Source organism: Callorhinchus milii, unplaced genomic scaffold (assembly GCF_018977255.1).
Source record: "Callorhinchus milii isolate IMCB2004 unplaced genomic scaffold, IMCB_Cmil_1.0 Scaffold9, whole genome shotgun sequence".
Lineage (NCBI taxonomy): Eukaryota > Metazoa > Chordata > Chondrichthyes > Chimaeriformes > Callorhinchidae > Callorhinchus > Callorhinchus milii.
Window position 1 is genome coordinate 15,268,178 of NW_024704750.1, and position 22,790 is coordinate 15,290,967.

Consider the following 22,790-nt stretch of genomic DNA (forward strand, 5'->3'; position numbering starts at 1 on the left):
CTGCTGCTTTCAACAGAAAATAAGTTTTCAAGAAGGCAAATTTCAATTTGTTTTTGAACTACAACACGTATTCTGCCTGTCACACAGTGAGAATGAGTCCCCATAAATGTCCGAAAAGCTTTAAGACATTAAAGGCACTTCTGCCATGTTTAAAACTTTATTTTTACAATGTGCATTTCCTTCTTCAAGATTTATTACCTTACACTACCTCAGTAAAATCTTACACCACTATTTTCTGAGCATTCACTGGCCTACTTAAAAATGTGTTTCCAAAGGACACTTTTCCGACCAATTGGAAGATATTTAATTGAACAACCGACCACAGAGCAGAACGTCACAAACAGATAAAAATACGAGACACTATATGATATAATAAGGAGTGGTTAGGTGATTCGGAGATCAAACTGATGGGAGAAGTGCACTTTTAAGACACTAGTAAAGAATGAGCAAAAAACCACACAATGACTTTTGTAACTAAACTTGGCAGTGTTACTGCTTCATTGGAAGTGATCAACTCTGATGTGCTTTCTGGATCCACAATCAGTTCTTCAGCACCTGACAAGACTATTTACCAAGGCAAGTCAGTGCAAAAAAATAAAGTTATGTGATTAACAGCAAAGATTGCCATATCTAAGTTAATTTTAGAAGCTGTGTTAAAGTAGTGAGTTTAACGTAGGTAGCATAAAGCTATGAATGCTTGAATACTTTTGCTGGTCCTTACCTGCAAGAACACAACTCATTATTTGTGACATTTAACAAAATAGCATGATTTTTGAAGACTGAATATACAGTTCCAGCTGGAAGACAGTGGCTAATGAAAGAAACTCACTTATGACAGGTTGTTAAATTGTGAACGCTTGCATATTACGAACAGCAAGTCAGCAATTACATAAACTTTTTTTGTGTCTCCTCAAATTTACTGCTTTCCCCTATTAGGGAATTGATGCAATTGGTCATTAATTTCCTAACTGTTTGTGGGACATGCTGTGTACAAATTGGCTGCCATGTTCTCCTACAAATACAGTCACTACACTTTATAGCAAAAGCCCACAAAGCAATTTGAAAAGTCTTGGCGACATGAAAAGCCACTATTCTAAATATAAGGATTATTATGACTATATTAGTAATTTATATGTATGCTTCTTGAAAGCAAATAGTTGGCTTTATAACAGCTCTTCCCAACTTTCTTTGATAAAGACAATTTCAGCTTGATTCCTAACTACAGATCGCATGTTTCCCAGATCAACCAAGTGATCTAAAATCTATACCTCCTAATCGCACTGAATAATTTTATGCAAAACAACAACAATAGATTCCATTTATTGAGCGCCTTTCACGTCGGGAGGACGTCCCAAGGCGCTGTACAGTTGGGTCAGGACCCGAGCAAGGGGAAAATGGTCAGGGTGAGGGGAGGGAGGGAGCGAGGAGGGGATAGAGAGTCGAGAGGGGAGCTGAAGGCACGGTCAAAAAGTCAAGTCAGCACTTACTGCTCATTATTTGAAGCTCCCAAACTACATAGGAAGATACTATAACTTATTCTCAGCCAGTTAGAATTACTGCATTTTCTAAAAGCATAGAAACAAATAGGCACTTGCCATGTTTGAAGAAAATATGAATATGCATTTGTAAATTAGCTATTGAGGTGGCAGATTAAACGTGACTGATAGTTTCAATGAGTAATTTCAATTCAACAATGTTCAAAAGAAATTCACAGACTTGAGGAAAATCACCTGTCAAACTTAGTAGCAATCCAACTACACATCTGACATTAATGAGGCGACAACAGAGCATTTGCTGGAACACAAATGAACACCTCAACAATTGCCAGAGTACATATATTTGAGGAATGACAAATGTACTGATACTCCATTCCAGTTGCAGAGGTAATCAGTAAGATATTATTTACTTGTGGACAGAGTCACAATATTCGTCCAGTCAAAATGAAGATATACATAATTTTTGCATTTGATATAGCATGTTATTTATAATGTCAAAACATTTCAAATCGCTTCATATTAAACGTGTCATGTTTATTGACAATCTGGAGGTAAATTTAGCAGACAATTTGTACACAGATAGTTATCAAACAGCCATGGCATAAATTACCTATTCATCAAGAGAAATTACCTGTTTGATCAATGTCACAGAATCTTTAATGTTCACCCAAGGAGAGGCCAGGACCTCGGCTTAAGCATTTCTTTCAAAGGGCAGCAACAATGTGGGGCTTGAACTCACAAACTTCTGATCCAGAGGCAAGATAGCAACCAACTAAGCCAAGCTGAGAGCACATTTTACTGCTTAAAATAGCTAAGCACTTTCAAACAGACTGCAAAATAGAAATATTCAGGGAACGCAAAAGAAGGCAATGCAAACTATACTCCAAAGGAAAAAAATCTAAATTAAAGAAGTTTTGACATGCTACTGTATCAACTACAAGTCACCAAAACCACATTCTCCCCCCCCACCCCTTACTTACCGCCAAGGGTAGTTGGAAAAAAGGGAGGACACTCACCAGTTAAACAGTTACCAGCAGAAAGCCTAACCATCCCAGCTGAAATTTGCTAACTCAGTAAACTATGGATCAAATGTACGACATTCTTGTTCTTTGTGGCTCGGCACCCATCAGGAAAGGTCAAACAGGCACTTTCAAAATAGCAGAGTTTGCACCTGTATGAGCTGCAAACTGAAGTTATTCTTTTGTTTAAAAGTACAAAATTCGAGAGAGAGAGAGAAATCTCACAAGCAAATTGGTGCAGTACTTCCTCTGTTTTTGACAGTTGCTTGAATGTTATGTAGTCTTTTGTACAATTCTTCCACGTTTCATCTGATAGCTTGTGCTTCAAAAATGGGTAATTATTCAAACTGCTATGTAGACCTCATCAGTTTAAAACGTTGATTAATCAGTTATTAAATGTCAGCAGGTCTTTGAAATACCAACAGCAGTGTGCCTCGTCAAGCCTTCCGACTTCTAAAAATATATATTGAAGCCCATCAGCCCTCCCAGGACCTCTTAAGCACAATAGACACACAGTTAACCTCTCCCTCGGGTCAAAAAAAAACATACCAGGACGTACGTAATGGAACCGATGCTTGGAATTTACCTTCATTTTCGAGTGTCCTATTTACGTGAGTGGTTCCAGCTCGAAGTTGTGTTCACTGCAGTGTGTGCAAAAAAAAAGAGAGAGAGAGACACCGTGAAAATATATCCCGTAAAAAANCTCAACGCAAGAGAGAACTCGAAAGAAACAGTGCGGCTCAAGGAAATGTGAAAAAACGCCCCCCCCCCCCCCCCCCGCTTCCCCGCACCGCACTACTCATCTCGTGAGTGCAAACTCTACTCTCAGGCCATTTTCTTCGCATCTGCACTGGAAAAATAGGCCTGAAAAAAAAGGGGTCAATCGAGCTACAGTTGAAGCGGAGTGTGGGCTTCGAAGACGCTGGAGTTGCCCCCTTTTCCGCCCGCTCCTCCATCCTGTGTGTCACGTCGCCATTGCTCGCTCTCCTGCACCATGTCAGTCCGGCGAGAGCTCGGAGCCTGGAGTACGATTCACGGAGGTGTCCCGGCAAATCGGCCGCCTTCTCCTCCTGGACACGGATCGACAGCCAAACAACACCCTCCTCCCACTTCTCCTCCCTCCAGAGTAACAATCGTTCGTTTACCACTTTTCCCCTTTTTTTTTGCTCTCTCTCTCCTTCGCAGTTGGAGAAAACGAAGAGGTGTGAGAGAGGGGTGTGGGAGAGGGGGTGGGGGGTGGGGGGAGAGAGAGAGAGAGAGAGAGGGAGAACGGGGAAAAGGCACCATCTGGAGAGTAACTGAAAAGGGGGTCGAGGAGGCGAAAAAAAAAGTGAAGCTGAAAGACGATTTGATCGCCTGCATTGCCCGCACCTCCTCCCCCGTTCCCTCTCTCGCGCACACACACACACACATATATACACACACACACACAGACACAGACTGTAGATATAAAACACCTCTTTAAAAAAAATCAAGAGCGATGGAGGCTCTTCTGCACAAACACACGCCAAGAAAACACACACACACACATCCAAATCGCACGAGTCACCTTTTAACGTCCCAACCGTGGTGTGTGTGAGTGAGTGAGTGAGTGTGTGTGTAAAAAAAAACACGCACACACAAGCAAATCTCTTCCAAGGCTTCCCCCCCACCACCACCACCCCCGTCAACTGCAACGACGAGCCTGGGGAGTGGGGAGTGGGGAGGGAAGGGAAGGTGGGGAGAGGTGGGGGGGGGAGAGAGAGAGAGAGAGAGAGAGAGAAAAGAGAGAAATTCCTTAACAGCCGGATATTAAAGTCAGAGCCCGGTCGTCGTTCAACGCAAACCGACTGGGGTGGGTTAGAGAGGGGGGGGAAGGGAGGGAAGAGAGAGGGAGAAAAGGGGCCGCGGCGGAGGCTTCACCCCAGCCTCGACAAGGCATGGAAACACACAGACCCTCTCACCACCATGTTATATATATATATATATGTACAGATTACCTTTCTCTCCCTATATATACACACACACACACATATAATCGTAGCGAGAAAACGGAACTGAACGTTGACGCGGGTCTCCCTGTTTTGTTTTGAGGAGGGAGGGGGGAGGGAGGGAAAGCAAAAGCAAAAGAAGACGAGGAGGAGAAACCCGCGGTTTTTTTTTGTTAATATTATTTACCGTTTTCTTAATTATATACATGTATATCTATGTCTACATGTGGGTAGATAAACACACACATATATATATATTTAAAAAAAACTCACCCGCCCGCAGTCTTCGGGGACAGCGAAAAAAAAGCTTCTTCCCACTTGGAACCGGGTCCTCCCTCCTCCTTTTTTTTTCCCCCCCCCTCCCCCAGATCCGGTGGATGGGCAGCAGCGGAGGGGAAGGAAGGAAGAGAGAAGAGAGAAAAAAAAATGAGAGAAAAAAACCGAAATAACAAGCTGTTGAGCGAGAAGCCGCCGTCCTCGAGCCGCAATAGGCTGAATGTTGAGCGAGGCGGCCGCCACCGCGCGCCTATTGGTCTCGCGGTCACATAGAAACGGCTCGCGGCAGCGGCGGCTCGCGGGCCCAGGGTGCAGCGCAGCTCGTCCGGACTGCGCACGTGCAACGGTTGTCCCTCCCTCCCGCCCGCCCGCCAACGGAGCCGCTCACCCCCGGCGCGCATGCGCGCCACCGCGCCAAGCAGCTCGCTCCGGCGCCATCTTGGCGGCGGTTTTTTTTTACTCCTCTCTTCCTCCTCCTCCTCCTTATTCGTACTCGACGACGTCCCGCCGAAGGAGCGACCGCGGCTGTAGCCACGATGCGTTGGGCGGAATCCATCGGTCTTAAACCGCCGGTGAGCGGTTTGTATTTCTTTTCTGTTTTTTTTTGTTTCTCTTGCGACGCCGCGGCGCTTTATTTTCGTGTTGCTTGAGGAGGAAGGTGATTGTTATTCTAGTGGGGAGGGGGGAAAAGGGGAGAAGAGGGCCGTTTAAATGAAACAAATTAAAAAGGGTCAAAAAAAAAAGGCTGTTTCTGCGCTCCGTCATCGGGGAACGGCTGCTGTGCAATGGCGGCCTGGTGGCCGGCTCGGGTTTGTCGGTGCGTCAGCGGCTCGTTGCGTCTCCCGGAAACAGCTGCGGCTGTAAACAAGTGCGCACGCGGGCCTGCGCTGGCGGGCTCGAGGCTTGTCAGCTACGCAAAGAAGAGAGGCAGAGCCGACCTCTGCAGCGGCTGAGCTGACATCCTCCTCCGCAGGTTTCACTGACTTGGCTCAATCGGTAGAAACCCTGACCTCTGAATCTCTGAGGGTGTGGGGTTCCAGCCCCGCGTTGGGGGACTTGGAAGCGCTTTGTCTCAGGTGACATTCCAATGCCATGCGGGGAGGTGTGCTGCCTTGTCCTGAGACTGAAATGTTAAACCCAGGTCCCAGTAAGTGGATGTTGAAGATCCCGTGGCGCTATTCGAAAAGAGAAGGGAGTTTTTCCCGGTGTCCTGTCCCAACAATCCTCCAAATAAGACTGATCAATCAATGGCTGCCGTGTTTCGCCTCCAAAATTCACAGTCTATCTACTTTGTAGTATATCCTGTAAGGCGTTTTGAGACTTCTCAAAGGTGTTATAAGGGCTATACCAAATGTAAGGATTATTATCATTTAATTTGTGGTGGATTACCCCAACCATATAGGGAGGAAAGGAGGAATTCACTTGAGGTCCAGGTCTTTCCCCCCTATCCGCCCTTCTTCTCCCAAGTAAAAATGGGTCATTTACTTCATAGCTGTTTGTGAGACATTGCTGAGTGAAAATGATCACTGACAAATACACAACAACAACAACAACATTAGGACAATGTCCCAAGTCGTGAGTCACCATGCTTCACAGCAAAAAATTCCGTGAAGCACTTTGAGATGTCTGGACAAGGTGATAAGGCAAGGTGACAAAGCAATGATTATTATAAATATCTACTCTGATTTTCTTCACATTTCAGTGTTTGGGAAATTTTTGCATGCAGTTGTGCAAGGATCATAGAAATAATATTTAATGCTAAATTCTGTGCTTCAGGCTCTGAAATGTTAAGAAAGAAAATCTAAAGTTCAGTGGAACTTCTTTTCACACATGCATGCCCTCCTCAAGAAGACATTGGTAATTGGTTTTACAAAAAGAGGATGAAACTGAATACTGGTCATTGAAACGATGCTTAATAGCCACTTAAGATAGCATTAAGAAATGCACATGCTTCTAAGGAATGGATTAAGGTGTGATCATGAGGAATACAAATTTGAGGATTTCTTTTTATGAGTGATGTGGCAGTACTAAATCCTTTAGTTGAAATGTTTCTGTAGAAATGCTGATTTGGCAAAGTTATTAAAAAAACATTTATATAATAATCCTTGTATTTAATTTATAGCACCTTTCACGTCAGGAGAGCATCTCAAAATGTTTTGTAGGATTTACTGTAAAGTGCCTTGCGATGTCCTCCTGACATGAAAGGTACTATACAAATGTAATATCGTATTGTAAAGTGTAGTGACTGTCAACCAGTCATGGTCATCAAGTCTCTCCTCAGGCTCTGTTCCACTCCCCCTGGACACTGCTGTTCAAAAAAAAAACACCCTCGATCCCTCTAACCTCTCATACTACCATCCCATTTCCAACTTGCCCTTCCTTACCAAAGCTCTAGAACGCATTTTTGCAGGTCAACTTTAGTCACACCACTCCCTCTTCGAGCCCCTGCAGTCTGGTTTTCGTTCGACCCACAGCACAGAGACAGCACTTGTCAAAGTCCTCTCTATTTGTGACAAGGCCTCCTCCTGCCTCCTCGTCCTCCTAGATCTCTCTACCGTGTTTGACACAGTCGACCACGCCATTCTCCTCCATCAGCTCTTCTCCCTCATCCACCTTCATGGGACTGCACTCACATTGTCCAAGTCCTACTTAACCAACCGCCTCCACTTCACCTCGTCAAATGGTTTCTCTTCCCGCCCCACCCAGGCATCTGCGGGATACTGCAGGGCTCCATCCTTGGCCCTCTTTTCCTCATCTATATGCTCCCTCTTGGCGCTGTCATCCACAGATACAGGGTAAACTTTCACATGTATACGGATGACACACAAATCTACTGTGCCTCCTCTAGTATCGACTCCAGGTCCGCCGATGTTCTATCAGCTTGTTTGGCAAACGTCAGAGCCTGGATGAGTGCAAACTTCTGCAGCTGAATGTGCATAAGATGGAAGCCATACTCCTTGGCTCCCGTCAACATCTTCACTCCCACGGATCTGAACTCCTCAAACTCCCTGGGCTCTCCCTCAGACTCACCAAACCAGTGAGCAATCTAGGTTTCCGGTTTGATCCCCAGCTGTCCTTCTTTTCCCACATCCGTACCCTGACCAGGACCACCTTCCTCCACCTCCGCCACATTGCTCACCTCTGTCCGTACCATACCCCACCCCTTTTCAGCCAAAACCCTCTTGCATGCGTTTGTCACCTCCAGCCTGGATTACTCCAATGCACTCCACATTGGTCTCCCCAGCTCCATTATTCAAAAAATCTAGCTCATTCAGAAATTGCTGCATACATACTTACCTGGACCAAACTCTGTATCCCATCTCACGAGTTGTGGTGAGATGGGATACAGAGTTTGGTCAGGACTCTGCTGCCTGCATACTTACCCAAACTCTGTACCCCATCTCTGTATCCCATCTCACCAGATGGACCTCATCTCAACAGTTTTGGCCAGACTCCACGGCTCCCCATCACCGAACGGATCGACTTCAAGATCCTCACACTCGTGTTCAAATCCCTTCACTCCCCGCCATCTCCCTACCTCTCCGATCTCCTCACTCCCCAATCCACCACCCGGCACCTCCGCTTGACTCGCACCAGTCTCCCGCTTGTCCCTCACACCCTCCGCTCACCATTAGAGATGCATTCAGTCACTACACCCAGAAACTCTGGAACATTCTCCCTCAATCCCTCCACCTTGTCCCGTCTCTCCGATTTTTCAAGTCCTGCCTGAAAACCTTTCTTTGTGCTTACGATCACTTCCTCCCCGTCTCAGAGTCAGGCTCCACTACTGTTAAGCACTCTGAGACTCTACCCTGCGTGGAGGGTGCTATATAAATGCAAGTTGTCATTGTTGGCTGTGTGTTGTGGACAAAAGTGGCAGCCAGTTTGTACACTGCAATGTTCTATAAGTGGTTGTGAAGTGACTGACCAATTTTATCTGAGGGATTGTTGGGCAGTGTGATGGAAGGAACTTCCTCTTTTCAAGATACCATGGGATCTTTAATGTTTGTTTGAAAAATCAGATAGGACCTCAGTTTAACATTTCATCCAAAGGATGACACCTCCAATAATGCAGCATCCCTTAGCCATAGACTATCTAAGTTTGAATTCCTGACATGGGGTTTGTACCCGCAACCTTCTGTCTCAGTGGTGAGAATGCAAGCAACTGAGACAGGCTGACACCTTTTGTAGACTTGTAAACTTTATTTGATACTATTAGGTGCAACTTTGATATTTTTCAAATTGGTGGCTTGTTACATTTACTTTGTCTCTAATTTTTCGTTGGATAGAAGGGGATTACTGGTTTAATTTCATGTGTGACTTATATTAATCTATGTATAAAAAATAAAACTAACCTTTTTGTATTTCAATTTTATCAAGGTAATGGGGAAAGTAGCATTTTTCAATTTTACACCAGTAGGAACACCACACATTGAATCAGGTAAGGGTTGACTCTAATGTTTCTTGTATACTATTTTGTCATTAGTAATACATCTTTGGCACTGGTTCAAAACCAATGGCAGAACTGTTAATCGCATTTACAGATCAAAAATATTTGAATATTCTGTTCAATCATAACAATTATGTCACTAATGGTAAAATACTCTATATGTTAAGCTGCTTCAACCTGCACTTCACCCCCTCCTGCTCCATCTCCTCGGACTTCTCCTCCTTCCTCTCCTCGCTAAACCTCTCCTTCCACATCAACTCTGCCACTCACATTCACGGCCACCCACTCGATTTGGTGATCACCCGGGGCCTCAGTGTCTCGGATGTCACCATTATCGACAAGGCCGTCTCTGATCACCACTTTATCTCCTTCACCACGTCCACCCCCCTCCCGACCTCCACCAGACCCACCACCATCTTCTACCGCCCCTGGAAGAAGTTACCCCCATAATCCCTAACCGCTGCCTTGGAGTCCTCTGAACTCCTCTCCCTCTGGCCTTCATCCCTCACTGACCCCTCTTCTGCTCTCAGGTGCGGGCCGCTGAACACACCTGCCTCAAATCTGGCCTAACGGTCCACTGGCAAATCTGGCTGGACCTCCTCAAAATCTACCGCTCCACTCTAGCCTCGGCCAAGTCATCCTTCTACTCCAGGATAATCCTGGAGGCGAAGAACAACCCCAGGCTTCTGTTCTCCACCACATCCCGACTCCTCCGTCCACCCCGCGCAGGTCAACCTTCAACCTTCACTGCGAGGAGATGCTGGATTTCCTTGAATCCAAAATCAAGGGAATCCTCTCCGCGGTCACTACCTCTCCAACTTCCACCCACCCCCCACCCCTTCCCTCCCACACTCCGACTCCTACCCATCCTCCCCTACACACCTTCGAACCCGTTTCCCCACTCTCTGTCACCAAACTCATCCTGTCCTTGAAACCCACCACCTGCTCCCTGGACCCCATCCCCACTCCACTCCTTATCTCCCAGCTCCACCTCCTTGCCCCACTTCTCACAGACACTATTAATCTGTCCCTCTCCTTTGACTCTGTGCCCATTCCCCTCAAAACTGCCACCATCACTCCCACATTGAAAAAACCCTCCCTTGATGCGTTGCAGCTATCAAGCTACCGGCCCATCTCCAACCTCCCCTTCCTGTCCAAGGTTCTCTAAAGAGTCCTCGCCTCCCAGCTGCGCTCTTTCCTCTCCACCCACTCACTTTTCGAACCTCTCCAGTCGGGTTTCCGTGCTGCCCATAGCACGGAAACTGCCCTGGTCAAGGTCACCAATGACATCTTGACCATCTGCGACCAGGGCTCCTTCTGCCTCCTCGTCCTCCTTGACCTATCGGTCGCATTCGATACGGTCGACCACTCTATCCTCCTCCACCGCTTATCCTCCCACCTCAACCTTCAAGGCCCTGTCCTTGAGTGGTTTAGGTCCTACCTCTCTCACCGTCTTCATTTTGTCTCTGCAAACGGCTTTTCCTCGAGCCTCCGCACTATCTCATGCGGTGTCCCTCAGGGCTCTGTCCTCGGTCCCCTCCTCTTCACCCTCTATATGCTCCCCCTTGGTGACATCATGCACAGACATGGGGTTAACTTCCACATGTATGCGGATGACACCCAACTCTACCTTTCCTCTTCTACCCTCAACTCCACGACCACCGATGTCCTGACAGCCTGCCTGTCTGACATCGAGTCCTGGATGAGAGACAACTTTCTTCAGCTCAATGTGCGCAAAACTGAGGCCTTCCTGATTGGCTCCGCACCTCAGGCGCTGACACCATCAGCATCCAAGGCTGCACTCTCCACCTCTCAAAGCCAGTCAGGAAACTGTTCTGTTCGACCCTGAGCTGTCCTTTCTTCCCCACATCCACGCCACAGCTGGCACTGCCTTCTACCACCTCCGGAACATTGCCAGACTACGGCACTATCTCACCCCTCACGCCGCTGAAACACTGGTCCATGCCTTCATCACCTCAAGGCTGGACCACGGGAACTCTCTCCTAGTCGGCCTTCCCGGCACCTCACTCCACAAGCTGCAGGTCATTCAGAACTCTGCAGCTTGTGTACTGTCCCGTACCAGGCTTCGCGACCACATCACTCCCACCCTCACTCGCCTCCACTGGCTCCCCATCCCCAGAGAATCGAATTCAAGATCCTCATCCTCACCTACAAGGCCATTCACGGCCTTGCACCCTCCTACCTCTCCGACCTACTATCCCCCACGTACCTGCCCGTACCCTCCATTCCTCTGGCTCCGGTCTGCTCCACATCCCCCGCCCTAACCGCCCTACCATCAGTGGCCGGGCTTTCAGCCTCTCAGCCCCTAGGCTCTGGAACTCCATCCCCCAGTGCCTTCGCCTTGCCTCCTCCCTTTCCTCCTTCAAGGCCGGTCTCAAGACCTTTCTCTTCAACCGTGTCTTCAACTCCCCTCTCTACCCCCTCCTCGCTCCCTCCCTTCCCTCCCCTCCCCGCTCCCTCCCCCTGACCATTCCCCCCCTGTTCGGGTCCAGACCCAACTGTCCAACGCCTTGGGACATCCTCTCGATGTGTTGTTGTTGTTAACAGTACAGATACAGAGCTCTGGCTTTGCTCATTGAACAGCGATTCATGTTTTGTAGTGTTGACTGAGATATCAGTGCTAAAAGAAGAGTTGATTTGGGCTAATTACTGTAGTATAAAAATTTCTTGATGTGGTAAATTCTCACATAACGCCTTTAAGCAGATAATAGGACTTTTGTGTTAGAAACAGCATTGTAGATTATAATTAGGATAAACTGGGACTAGTTTCAGTAGAATAAAGAAGGTTGAAAAGGAATCTAATAGTGGTCTTCAAATGTTTTTAGAGGATTAATAGTAAAAGATTATTTGCACTGTGTTGGTAAATCGGTAACTAAAGGGCATAAGTGCATGATTATTACCCGAAGAGTTAAGGGTGAGATCAGAAGTTTCATGTGGATAGTTTGCTACCTGTACTTTGCTTTTGCCTAGAGAAACTTTCATGTGCATGTTGATAGACGTTACGTGCATATGCCTACCAGTATAATATAAGAAATGGTAATTGCAACTATTATTTGTCAAACCAGTGGTACTTACTGCATATCAGTGCCATTTATTTTTAGTTTTGCTGTCCATTGATTCTTCAGACTTAATTAAGATCTTGAATCTGTATGTATTCTTAGAGAGCGCTTATCAACCTGAAATAACATATTGGTATTTTGCCTATGCTGATAACATAGCGCAAAATGATGAAATCAACTCAAAATAACATTTGCAGTGTTTCTTTTCATCTGGATGAAATGGTCCAAAAAATGAATGCCATTCAGCAACATTCCTGCCTGGACATTCCCACTGTTTACATCAAGCATTAAAATGTATTGATTGGCCCAGTAACTAAGTTGCTGCATATAATAACAGATTAAATGCAGGTTTAACATTATTAGACAAAACTATGGGTATTTTCAGTGATACAGAGTTCAAGCTGTAGTTGTGCAAGCCAAACTTATTCTTTCTTTTGTAATTTCAGCCATCTTTCAGAATCCTTGATAGTGGACTATAATGCACTTAAAACTGCATTTTGTTTTTATTTATTTTGTGCAACACTGTGTGTTAGACTTCTGAAGAAGAATATTATCCTATTGCATCAATTTTAGATAGGTAGCTGATCTCTAACAATCAAAACCAAGATTAAATTGATTGTGGAACATTTCAGTACTAAAGAAGTGAACCTGACAAAATTAGAGCCTCTCTTTTGGATGAGTAACTGAATATCTCTATAGATGCAGCTTTGTGTGTATCCTGAGGAAGCTAGCAGTTCCCATTGTAAGTCGTCTTTTTTTCCTTTCCTGACCTCTGTCTGAATATCTGAGCGAAGATGAGACAATATAATAACTTAATTCAGAGTCCCTTAATGTTCACTCAGTCATGCAGATTGTTCACTTGCAATCTGCATAACTTCAATTCATGTAATCCAATCCTTGAATTTGCAGGATTAGCCTTTTATACATCTCAGATGGATAATGTGCCAAGACTTTGTTTTATCCTGAATCAATTAGGATGACTATTTTCTATGAAATCTGAAAGCAACTTGTGCTTATATAGTACCTTTCATTTAGGGAAAATTTCTCAAAATGCTTTACAAAGACTAAGTGGGAGCCTGAGAAAGCAGGGAATGGGGGACGGGTGCTGTAGGCACAGACAGTGATGAATCTTTAGATGAGTTTTGAAATTGAGAGGGAAGGGGGAACCTGAAGGGATATTGGAAAAGCATTTAAGGGTGTAGACACAGTAGCTGAAAAACCGTCCGCCTGCCAATGTTGGGGTGGATTGGTCGAGGCGTAGGATCTCAAGAGAGTGCAGGGTTAGAGTGGGGCAAGTCCACGGAAGGATTTGAACATAAAGACTGGGTTTTTGACTGCCGTCTTTTCAAAAGTGTATTTGCTTTTGATAATACTGAACTGAGTGAATTTAATACAGATTAATATTAACATTATTATTGCTAAGAGGCTGATTTGAGAATTACTAGATTGTGTTACCTTAGTCTTGGTGATCTTAACTTTTCGCTGCATTTTAAAATAAATGAATGTTTTCATGTTTAATTAAGAATTGTGCTGCTGGCTCAAGTCAATTGATTCCAGTTTTGTGTCAAATTTCAAGACTATCCAGACTGAGCTAATCAAAATGTTAATGGCTTGCAAATAATGTATACGGCATTGATGCGCAGGCTGAGCTGACACGTGGCTCAGCTGTTTGTGGGTGCTGGTGATGCTGAGAGCAGCCGGAAAGTACGATAGCACCAGCAGGTGCACAGCACCCATGTAATTCAAGCCAGGGGAGCTGCTGCACCCCCAACAGCCCTTGTTCTTACATCTATGTTGACAACTCAATGTTTCCACCGGAGGCAGTGTTCAAAATAAAATGTTCAAAATAAAAAGTTTAAACTCAGATTTGTACCTCAACCAAAGTTTTCAGTGTTGTTTCAAGTGTGTGTTTATTGCTCTAACCAAGCTGCTGCTCCAAGCAGATCAGCTTGGTTGTGGGTGCAGTATTGAGCTTATTAAGAGTGTTGTTGTGTCACACTGAGTCTGTGAAACTGAGTTAGGCAGGAGGAATATATGGGAAGTGCAATAGGACTGCTGTGTTTAGTATTTTTAATATTGTCACCTTTGTGATATATTAGAGATTTAACACCCGACAAAGCCGCTTAATGAATGCTTGCTTCAGAAGGGATTGTGAGTCAATGTAATTTTATTGCAAGATATGTTTTTGTTTAAATTTATGCCTTGGTTAAGTGATTTGAAAAAAATCTGGAGCGCTGATGTTAATCAAATGCATGGGTTACTGATCTACTCCACCGGTAAACATCACAAGCACACAATATCATTTGTAGCTTGCACGCTTAGAACAACTATTATGATGCCTTTCATTGGTTGAACTTTTTAGATGCACTTTGTTGTTTGCTTATTTCCTCCCCATGTACAGGCTAGGAAGAGAGACTTAAACCTGTTTTTCCTGGCATAGGTATGTGTAAATGGGAAATTAGCGGTGGCCTCTGGGTTAGATTCAGTTCCTGGATCCCAGCATATTCAGTCCAGCCGTGAACACTGTTTCGTCATGTGAGGCTTGTAGAATCTTACTGGAGATGTGAATATTTTATGTTTGGAATTTTTTAAAGGGAAACGTATCCTATCATACCTCATAACACAAAAGTCCTTTGTGAGTTCTATTGTGAATCAATATAATTTTATTACGTTTTTTCACCTTCAAAATACAGTCATTACAGTTTACAGTACATCCTGTGGATCACTTTAAGATGTCCTCCTGACACAAAAGCGTGCCCTTCCTGCGTGAAGGGCATTATATAAATGCAGGTTGTTGTTGAAAGGTACTCTATCAAATGTAAGGATTATTATTGCAATTATCCTGCTTTCCTTTTCAAAATAAAGTCAGCACAAATTAAAAGACAAGCAAGATTCTAGATTTTTGATTTACATACTTCCTGCACTCAGTAGTTTGAAAGAAAACTCTTTAGGGTGCTTGAGTCTGCAAATGGCAAGACATTTTAGTTAGAGGAACTTATGTACTCAACAACAGTCAGGATTTTTGAAATGTAAAGGGCCTGCCAAAGCCTGATCTGCTATGCAAGCTACTGTTACTTCAGGGACCGGGCCTCTAAAGGGAGTTTCAAGGCAAAAGGAATTTATTTCTGTTCAAAGCCAAGCATTAACCACAGATGCTTAGACCCTCTGAAATTCTATGAACTCTATGACATCCATTGATATCAGTTTGCTTACTATAAAGAAACAATATAACAAATCGACAACAAAACATACCACTTTAGCATGCTTTTCATAGGAAATCATTAAATATACAGCACAGAATGAGGCTATTTAGTCAGTTGAGCATATGCCTTCTTGACTGGATTAACAACTCCTAATTCCCTTCTTTCTCCCCACACCCTTTTATAATAATAATCTTTGCATTTTCCCCTTTTATATTGTTTCTCTTCAAAAGTTTATCCAATTCATTTTAGACATTTATGGCCTTAGCTTCAATAGCTACTGGGAGCAAAGCATTTCATATTTCACATTCTAACACCTCTGTGCATAAAAATGTTTCTTCTAATGTTCTGCTAAACACTTTCAATGTGCACAATCCTGTGCATATGTTCCCACTACTTACCAACATGGAAAGAATAATCGTACTAGATGCAAAAAAAAAAGGAAAACTAAAGAACACAGTGACATGTTAATTGATTGGTACATACCTTTGATGTTGTATGTATCTGCCTGGTTGAAATAATATAGAATTTACACAGGAGTTAACATATTATCTTGAACAATTTCACCAATATTAGTGAATTGTGTGTTCGATTTTGCATCAACACCACACATTTTCTTGAGTAATTCATTTCGCATTAGCAAAATAACTTATGAATCCAGCTAAAATGTATTTATGTAGTGCTGGAATTAATCTTACACTATTAAATCACTTACTCTTCTTTCAATACAGATTGGCCCTGACCATTATTTTTTTCATTCCGAAAAGGAAGCATTTTGGGGAGATTGTTGTTGTAAGTTCTTATTCTTTTACAAATATTCTCATTAAATCGTCATGGTTCCTTTTGTGCGCTTTGGAATTATTACAGTATTTAATTATAACTTCCAGATGTGCAATACTAGATTGATTAAATTGGATCTGGAAAATTTAGACTGGCACAAACATTAAATACTTTGTTACTTTCAAGCTATCACAAGTTTCTGGTTTGTCTTGCATAAGTCTAAAATAAGGCTTTAAGGCTGGAGGGTGAATTTAGAATAGGTGTGTGCAACACATTTAAGCTACTGGCATGTTGTCATTACTTTTATTGTAAATGTCCAACATTTATCTCAAAGAATACTGGGGTTGGAAGCAGATGATAGCAACTATCAGTGATTTACATACTTTTCACGGCAATTCCTTTCTGTTGAAAATGAGCAGCCGGGGAAGGCTACTAACAAGGCAGAATCCTAATATTGTCACAATCCTGTCCAATGTTAGATTTTAAAAATGATAGATTTCAGACTGGTCCTTTTTTTAAAGGCATTGTGTGTATAACGGAGTCCTGTAGCTCAGTGGTTAGAGCACTCGCTTTGCAAGCGAGAGACCTGAGTTCAATTCCAGGCAGGGCGAAACCTTGGGCAAGTTTCCTTACTCCACACGCCTAATAATAATCCCTCCAAAAAACCTAAAACAATAATAAATTGGTCATTTTCAATCTACGACTGTTTGTGGGACATTGCTGTGCGCAATTGGCTGCCGCGTTCGCCCACAAAATATACAGTCAATTCACTTTACAGTATATTCTGTGAAGCGCTTTGGGACGTCCTCCCGACGTGAAAAGCGCTATATCAAATGCAAGGATTATTATTATTATTATTATTTTTCACTGAATCTTTGTTCAGTTTATGTTGTTTATTTTAAGGTTCACCCTTTTTTTAAAAAGCAAAGGCAGTAGGAAAATATTTTAGTGGCCAAATGACTAGGATTGCTTTCCCTGCACTTCCTCTAAGGTTCACTGATGGTTTTTTTCCATAAGACAGTTCCATAATGTAAAGTTTTTAAAAAATTTTGTACAGTTCATGGGCAGGTTATACCCAGTTCTGTACAATCAGTCTTTAAACAATGAGCGGTAGAAACCTGGATTGTGTGACTTCAAGTAGAGTTAGCATATCGTAACCAGATAACAATCTCGTTTTAATCATTACATTCTGATTTTTTTTTAAATGTTGAAAGATTAACTTTAATCTTCAAACTTTAATAATCTTGTGTATGGGAGAAATTTGGTGTTTGCTCTTTCCATTTTCAGTCACTGAAATTGGCACCATGTCATTGAGCCATCTTTTCAAATTCAGATCATACAATCCACAACTCGGCACATTTGATATGCAATATTTATCATTTTATCAAGCAAAACCAATCGCTGGAGTGCTGCTTTCCAGTTTGTTATTAGTGAGTTAGCTGACGTTTTATTTGCTTGACACATGGACATGAAGCTTCTCAAAACAATTCAGTGAAATGGAAATCTTGTTTTTAAAGCATCTGAAAGATGCAGATAGTGTGTGTCTTGTAATCATCTAGATGCAGGCTGAATCTAGAAGAGGAGTGTGAAGCACAGTCAGCTAATAGCATGTTGTCACTACGTATGTTGTCCAACAATGCATTTTAGCATTGATCTGAGAATACTGGAATTGGAAACAGGTGTGTACAGGCTGCGTATTTTGTATGTGTAATAAAAAAAAGTCAATTAGTAAACGAGCCAGACTACGTATTGCAGGCAGAATTAGGACTTCCTGGATGATATGCACTGGCAGCATCACTGATGTCACATCGCAAAGCTGACCTAATAACCTTTTTTTTAAGTACTTTGCTTGTAATTCAGCTCTTGAGATTTTGGTCTACTCTATAATGAAGTTTCCTGTAGTTACATTTGGTAAACAGCATTGTGTGGTGCAGAGCTGAAAAGTAAAACCATGAAGGCCCCAGGTTCAAGCCTTAACTGTCAGCCGGGGGGCGCTAAAGTTGAACTTCGCACCATTGGCCTGAGGAAGAGGATGGAGGAATTGGACATATATTCCATTTCTGGTCACTATCCAATGATCCATACTACAAAGTGCGGATGGTAATGTGTACAGGAACGGTTGGATAGCCACTTATTTTGGGTGCATGTAGGTACCTAGCACGAGACTGCACCTTCAGGTGTCGAGGGAAGAAAAGAGAAATTTACAGTCTATTTTGACTCTAAATGAGAAAGTACTTGTATTATTTCTATATAATAGTTCTGTGCTTTACAGAACAATTATTGCTCACTCCTTTTGATATCCTGCGTCTAGTTTGGTAATTTTAGAAATGAAATATATTTATTTGGGGCAAATATAGTCTTTTCAGCCCATCTATAGGGACATAAACATGACTGACAGAACAGCTGAGTGTGACCTTATGGATAATGTAAATAATATGTGGACTGGTGTTTCATATGTAATGGTAGCTGTTCTAACTCACAGCAAAAATTTAAAAAATTATCTGAATCCTTCCCATAAAAGATTTGTTACGGGCCTGAAATGAACAGTCTGACTTTCTTTTGCAATTGATGTTGGACAATTGTCTCCTGAGATGATTCACACATAAAATCAAATGGAAAAGTTGGATTTCTTTGAAATCGTATTGTATTTTGCTGCACACTGTCACCATATCTCTGGTATAGATTGAATTTCGTAAGTCAGAATTTTTATTGCAATGATTTCTATCGATGATACTTCCAGAAGTTGTAATTCCAATGTCTTAACCTGTACCAGAGAACAGATGGTAATAAGAGACCAACCCCGTTATAATGTAGTTGGGGTGTGGACCCTGACAAAATCTAAAAGGTGACAGTCTGTTATTTTGGTAAAGGAAGAAAATTAAAAAGACTGCTTGTAGGGTATAGGTCGAGATCCACCTTACAAACCGCCAGGCCAGCACTACATTTCCGCAAATGGTTTTTCTTCTCGCCCCTGTCCGGTCACCTGTGGGGTACACCAAGGCTCTATCTTTGCCCCGCTTCTCGTCCTAATCTATATGCTCCCTCTCATAACATAACATGTAGGAGCAGGAGTAGGCCATTCGGCCCTTCGAGCCTAACCCGCCATTCAATCATGGCTGATCTTCTAATCTAACTCCAGCTAATAACCTGACCCTGCCTTATCCCCATATCCCTTAATCCCTTTTGCAATAAGAAATCTATCTATCTCAGTCTTGAATATGTTCAAGGACTGAGCGTCAACAGCCCTTTGGGGTAGTGAGTTCCATACATTCACTACCCTTTGAGTGAAGAAGTTCTTCCTCAACTCAGTACGAAAGGGCTGGCCTCTGATTTTAAGGTTGTGACCCCTGGTTTTAGTTTCTCCAACCAGGGAAACAATCTCCCACTATCTACTCTATCATGCCCTTTGATGATCTTATAGGTTTCTATAAGATTCCCCTCTAATTCTTCTATATTCTAGAGAATATAGGCCCAAATTGGTCAGCCTATCCTCGTAACTCATCCCCTTCATCCCTGGCACTAACCTAGTAAATCTACGCTGCACCCCCTCCAAGGCAAGTACATCCTTCCTTAAATAAGGAGACCAAAACTGGACACAGTACTCCAGGTGTGGTCTCACCAGGGCCCTATACAGTTGCAGCAAGACTTCCCTACTCTTATACTCTAATCCTTTCATAATGAATGGTAACATACCGTTCGCCTTCCTAATTGCTGCTGCACCTGCAGACTAACTTTCTGTGATTGGTGTACAAGGACACCCAAGTCCCTCTGGACGCTAACACATTCCAATCTCTCCCCTTCTCTCAGTATGTCGGTGACATTCAACTCTACTTCTTCTCCTCCAGCTGCAACCCCCAGACCTCTGATGTTCTGTCAGCTTGTCTGACAAATATCAAGGCTTGGATGAGCGCAAATTTTTTACAGTTAAACATCAACAAGACGGAAACCATACTCTTTGGCTCCCGTCAACATCTTCTGTCCTGCGGTTCCGACCTCCTCAACCTACCCTATCTTTCCTTAAAACTCTCTGAACCCGTGCACAACTTAGGCTTCACGGTCGATCCCCAGTTATCCTTCCTCCCCCACATCTGGTGCCTGACTAGGACCACTTTCCTCCACCCATCTCCGACAATACCTCACTCCATAAGCTGCCGAAACCCTTGTCCACGCCTTCATCACCTCTCGGCTGGGCTCCTCAAATGCCCTCCTTGCCAGTCTCCCCTCCTCCACTATTCACAATATTCAACTCATCCAAAACTCCGCCGCCTGCATTCTTACCCGCACTAAACTCCGCACCCCGATTACCCCAGTCCTTGCCAAACTCCACTGGCTCCCTGTCACAGAACGGATCGACTTCCAAGATTCTCCCTCTAGTGTTTAAATCCCTCCACGCCTGGGCACCACCCTATCTCTTCAACCTTCTCTCTCCTCAAAGCACTACCCGCTGACTCCACTCTACTGGTTCCAGCCTCCTCCTTGTCCCTCGAATCCTCCGCTCCACCATCAGCAACCATGCCTTCAGCCACTACACCCCAAATTCCCTCCTTCAAATCCCTTTGCCTTGCCCCTTCTTTCCCCATTTTCAGGTTGTGCCTGAAGACCTTCCTCTTCGACTGTGTCTATGGTCACTTTTCCCCCCTTCCCCTGGCTCAGCATCGGACTACACGTACATAATGTATAGATTGGGACGCCACCTGGTGTGGAGGGCACTATATAAATGTAAGTTGTTTTTAAAACTGATTTGGAGCTAAATGTGGGATGATCTTAATATCCAGAATGTTTGATCTATTTATGGAGCAAACCTGTCCTTGTGTAGGTGGGATGAGGTTAAACACATGCTCCTAGTTTTTAGTGGAGGAACTGGTTGCAAAATTGCTTTGCTTCACCTAAAGCATTTTATGAAATATGTTTATTTCATGCATTTTTGATTCTTTGGGAAAATAGCAAACTATGATATTTATAAAGAAAATCCTTTTTACAGTGTTTTGAATTTGTAACCTGCCGTCCGTTTCAAAACATTAACCTTCCTATACCGTCTCACTCAAAATTGTTTGCGACAGCAATGGGAGAAAATGGAAGGACAAGATACATACAGACTCAGTCATGACCAGACAAGCCATTCTATGCAACCCATAGCAAAGTACTGCAGTTTAAGGTAACTGGATACCTAAGAACCATTTAGCTTTCACTCTTTCTCGCCCCCCTCCCAACATACATAAAAATGCCTGTAGAAGGTGTGGTCAGGTAAATGGCTGTATTATGTTTCTTGTGGTTGCAGTACATGCAGTATTGTGTAAAGACTGCTATGGGTTGCTGAATGGCTGTTAGTCACTACGCCATTAAATCTGATATTTTTCACAAAAGCAATATAAAAACAGTAAAATTAAACAATGCAGAGTGAAAGTTTATTCCATTTCAGCTGAAGCTGAAAATATCTGTAGTTATATTACATCTAGTATAGTTGAATATTATGGTTTATTGAAAGGATAAATAAAGGATTATTATTATAATTCGGCATTTGAACATTTTTGAAATGTGTTAAATATACAGGGACATTGTAGGATATGTGTGTCATTGTTGCAATTCATTCTAAAATTAAACCTAGTATCTACTTTAGTCCATAAACTGCTAGTGCATCTCAAAATATCTATCATGAAATATAGAAGCACAGAGAAAGTACACACACTTCTGATCTGGCAGAATGCCAATTTGCCTCTGATGGCCCAGACATAGTGGGTGAAGGGAGGAGGATAAAGTTCCAAAGGGGAGGGGAAGAATATTCTAGTCTTTCTGCAAGAGTACAGCATTTTTAATTCCCTGTATGGCTGTTTGTAGGACATTGCAGTGCGCAAACTGGCTGCTGCATATGCATACAAAAATACAGTCAATGATGCACTTTACAGTATATCATGTGAAACACTTTGGGATATCTTCTCTACAGGAAACAGCAACAACAAGATTACGTTTGTATAGCGCCTTTCACATCGGGAGGACGTCCAAAGGCGCTGGACAGTGTATAGCATTTCAGACCCGAGTTGGAATCAGGGCGGGAGAAGAGGGGAAGGGGCTGGCCGATGGCATGGTCGAAGAGGAGGGTTTTGAGGCGGGACTTGAAGGAGGCTAAGGAGGGGACGAGGCAGAGTGATTGGGGGAATTCCTGAGGTTGGGGGCAGAGTGGCTGCAGGCTCTCCCGCCAATGGTGGGGCGGGTGTTATACCAAATGTAAGGATTATTATTATTACAGAAATTTAAGATTGGTGTCCTACGATTTAATTGCATAGCATGAAGAACATTCAAGTCCTATCACACGTGCTCCACCTAAATGAATAAATGTATGTAAACCTAACCATTCCTTTTGTATAATTCTAAATGCTTCTTTTGGTTTTTAGATTCATGTTGAAATGGCCACTTTCTGACGGAATCAGCTGAGTGCTTTTCATCTGACTAAATGGATGTCTCTTTGCTACATTTTGACATTCCATAACCATGATGTATCCACTGGGAACAGCACCAAAGGCC

General features: G+C 43.3%; 1 protein-coding gene and 1 long non-coding RNA gene across 6 annotated transcripts in view; one reads left to right on the forward strand and one right to left on the reverse strand.

The window, feature by feature from the left end:
* arid4a (AT rich interactive domain 4A (RBP1-like)) overlaps window positions 1-4,873 on the reverse strand; it is a 48,218-nt gene extending 43,345 nt beyond the window's left edge. For all 5 annotated transcript variants that reach the window (XM_007893308.2, XM_007893306.2, XM_007893305.2 and 2 more), the window contains exons 1-2: window positions 4,759-4,873; window positions 3,102-3,156 (exon numbers count right to left, since the gene is read on the reverse strand). In XM_007893308.2, the coding sequence (XP_007891499.1) occupies window positions 3,102-3,107 (6 nt within the window). In that variant the 5' untranslated portion in view covers window positions 3,108-3,156; window positions 4,759-4,873. The remainder of the gene's footprint in view (window positions 1-3,101; window positions 3,157-4,758) is intronic.
* Window positions 4,874-5,146: 273 nt separating this feature from the next.
* Window positions 5,147-22,787, forward strand: LOC103178508. The gene is made up of 3 exons (XR_487856.2): window positions 5,147-5,333; window positions 9,142-9,202; window positions 22,661-22,787. It is a non-coding gene; the product is annotated as an uncharacterized LOC103178508 (long non-coding RNA).
* The last annotated feature ends 3 nt before the right edge of the window (window positions 22,788-22,790 follow it).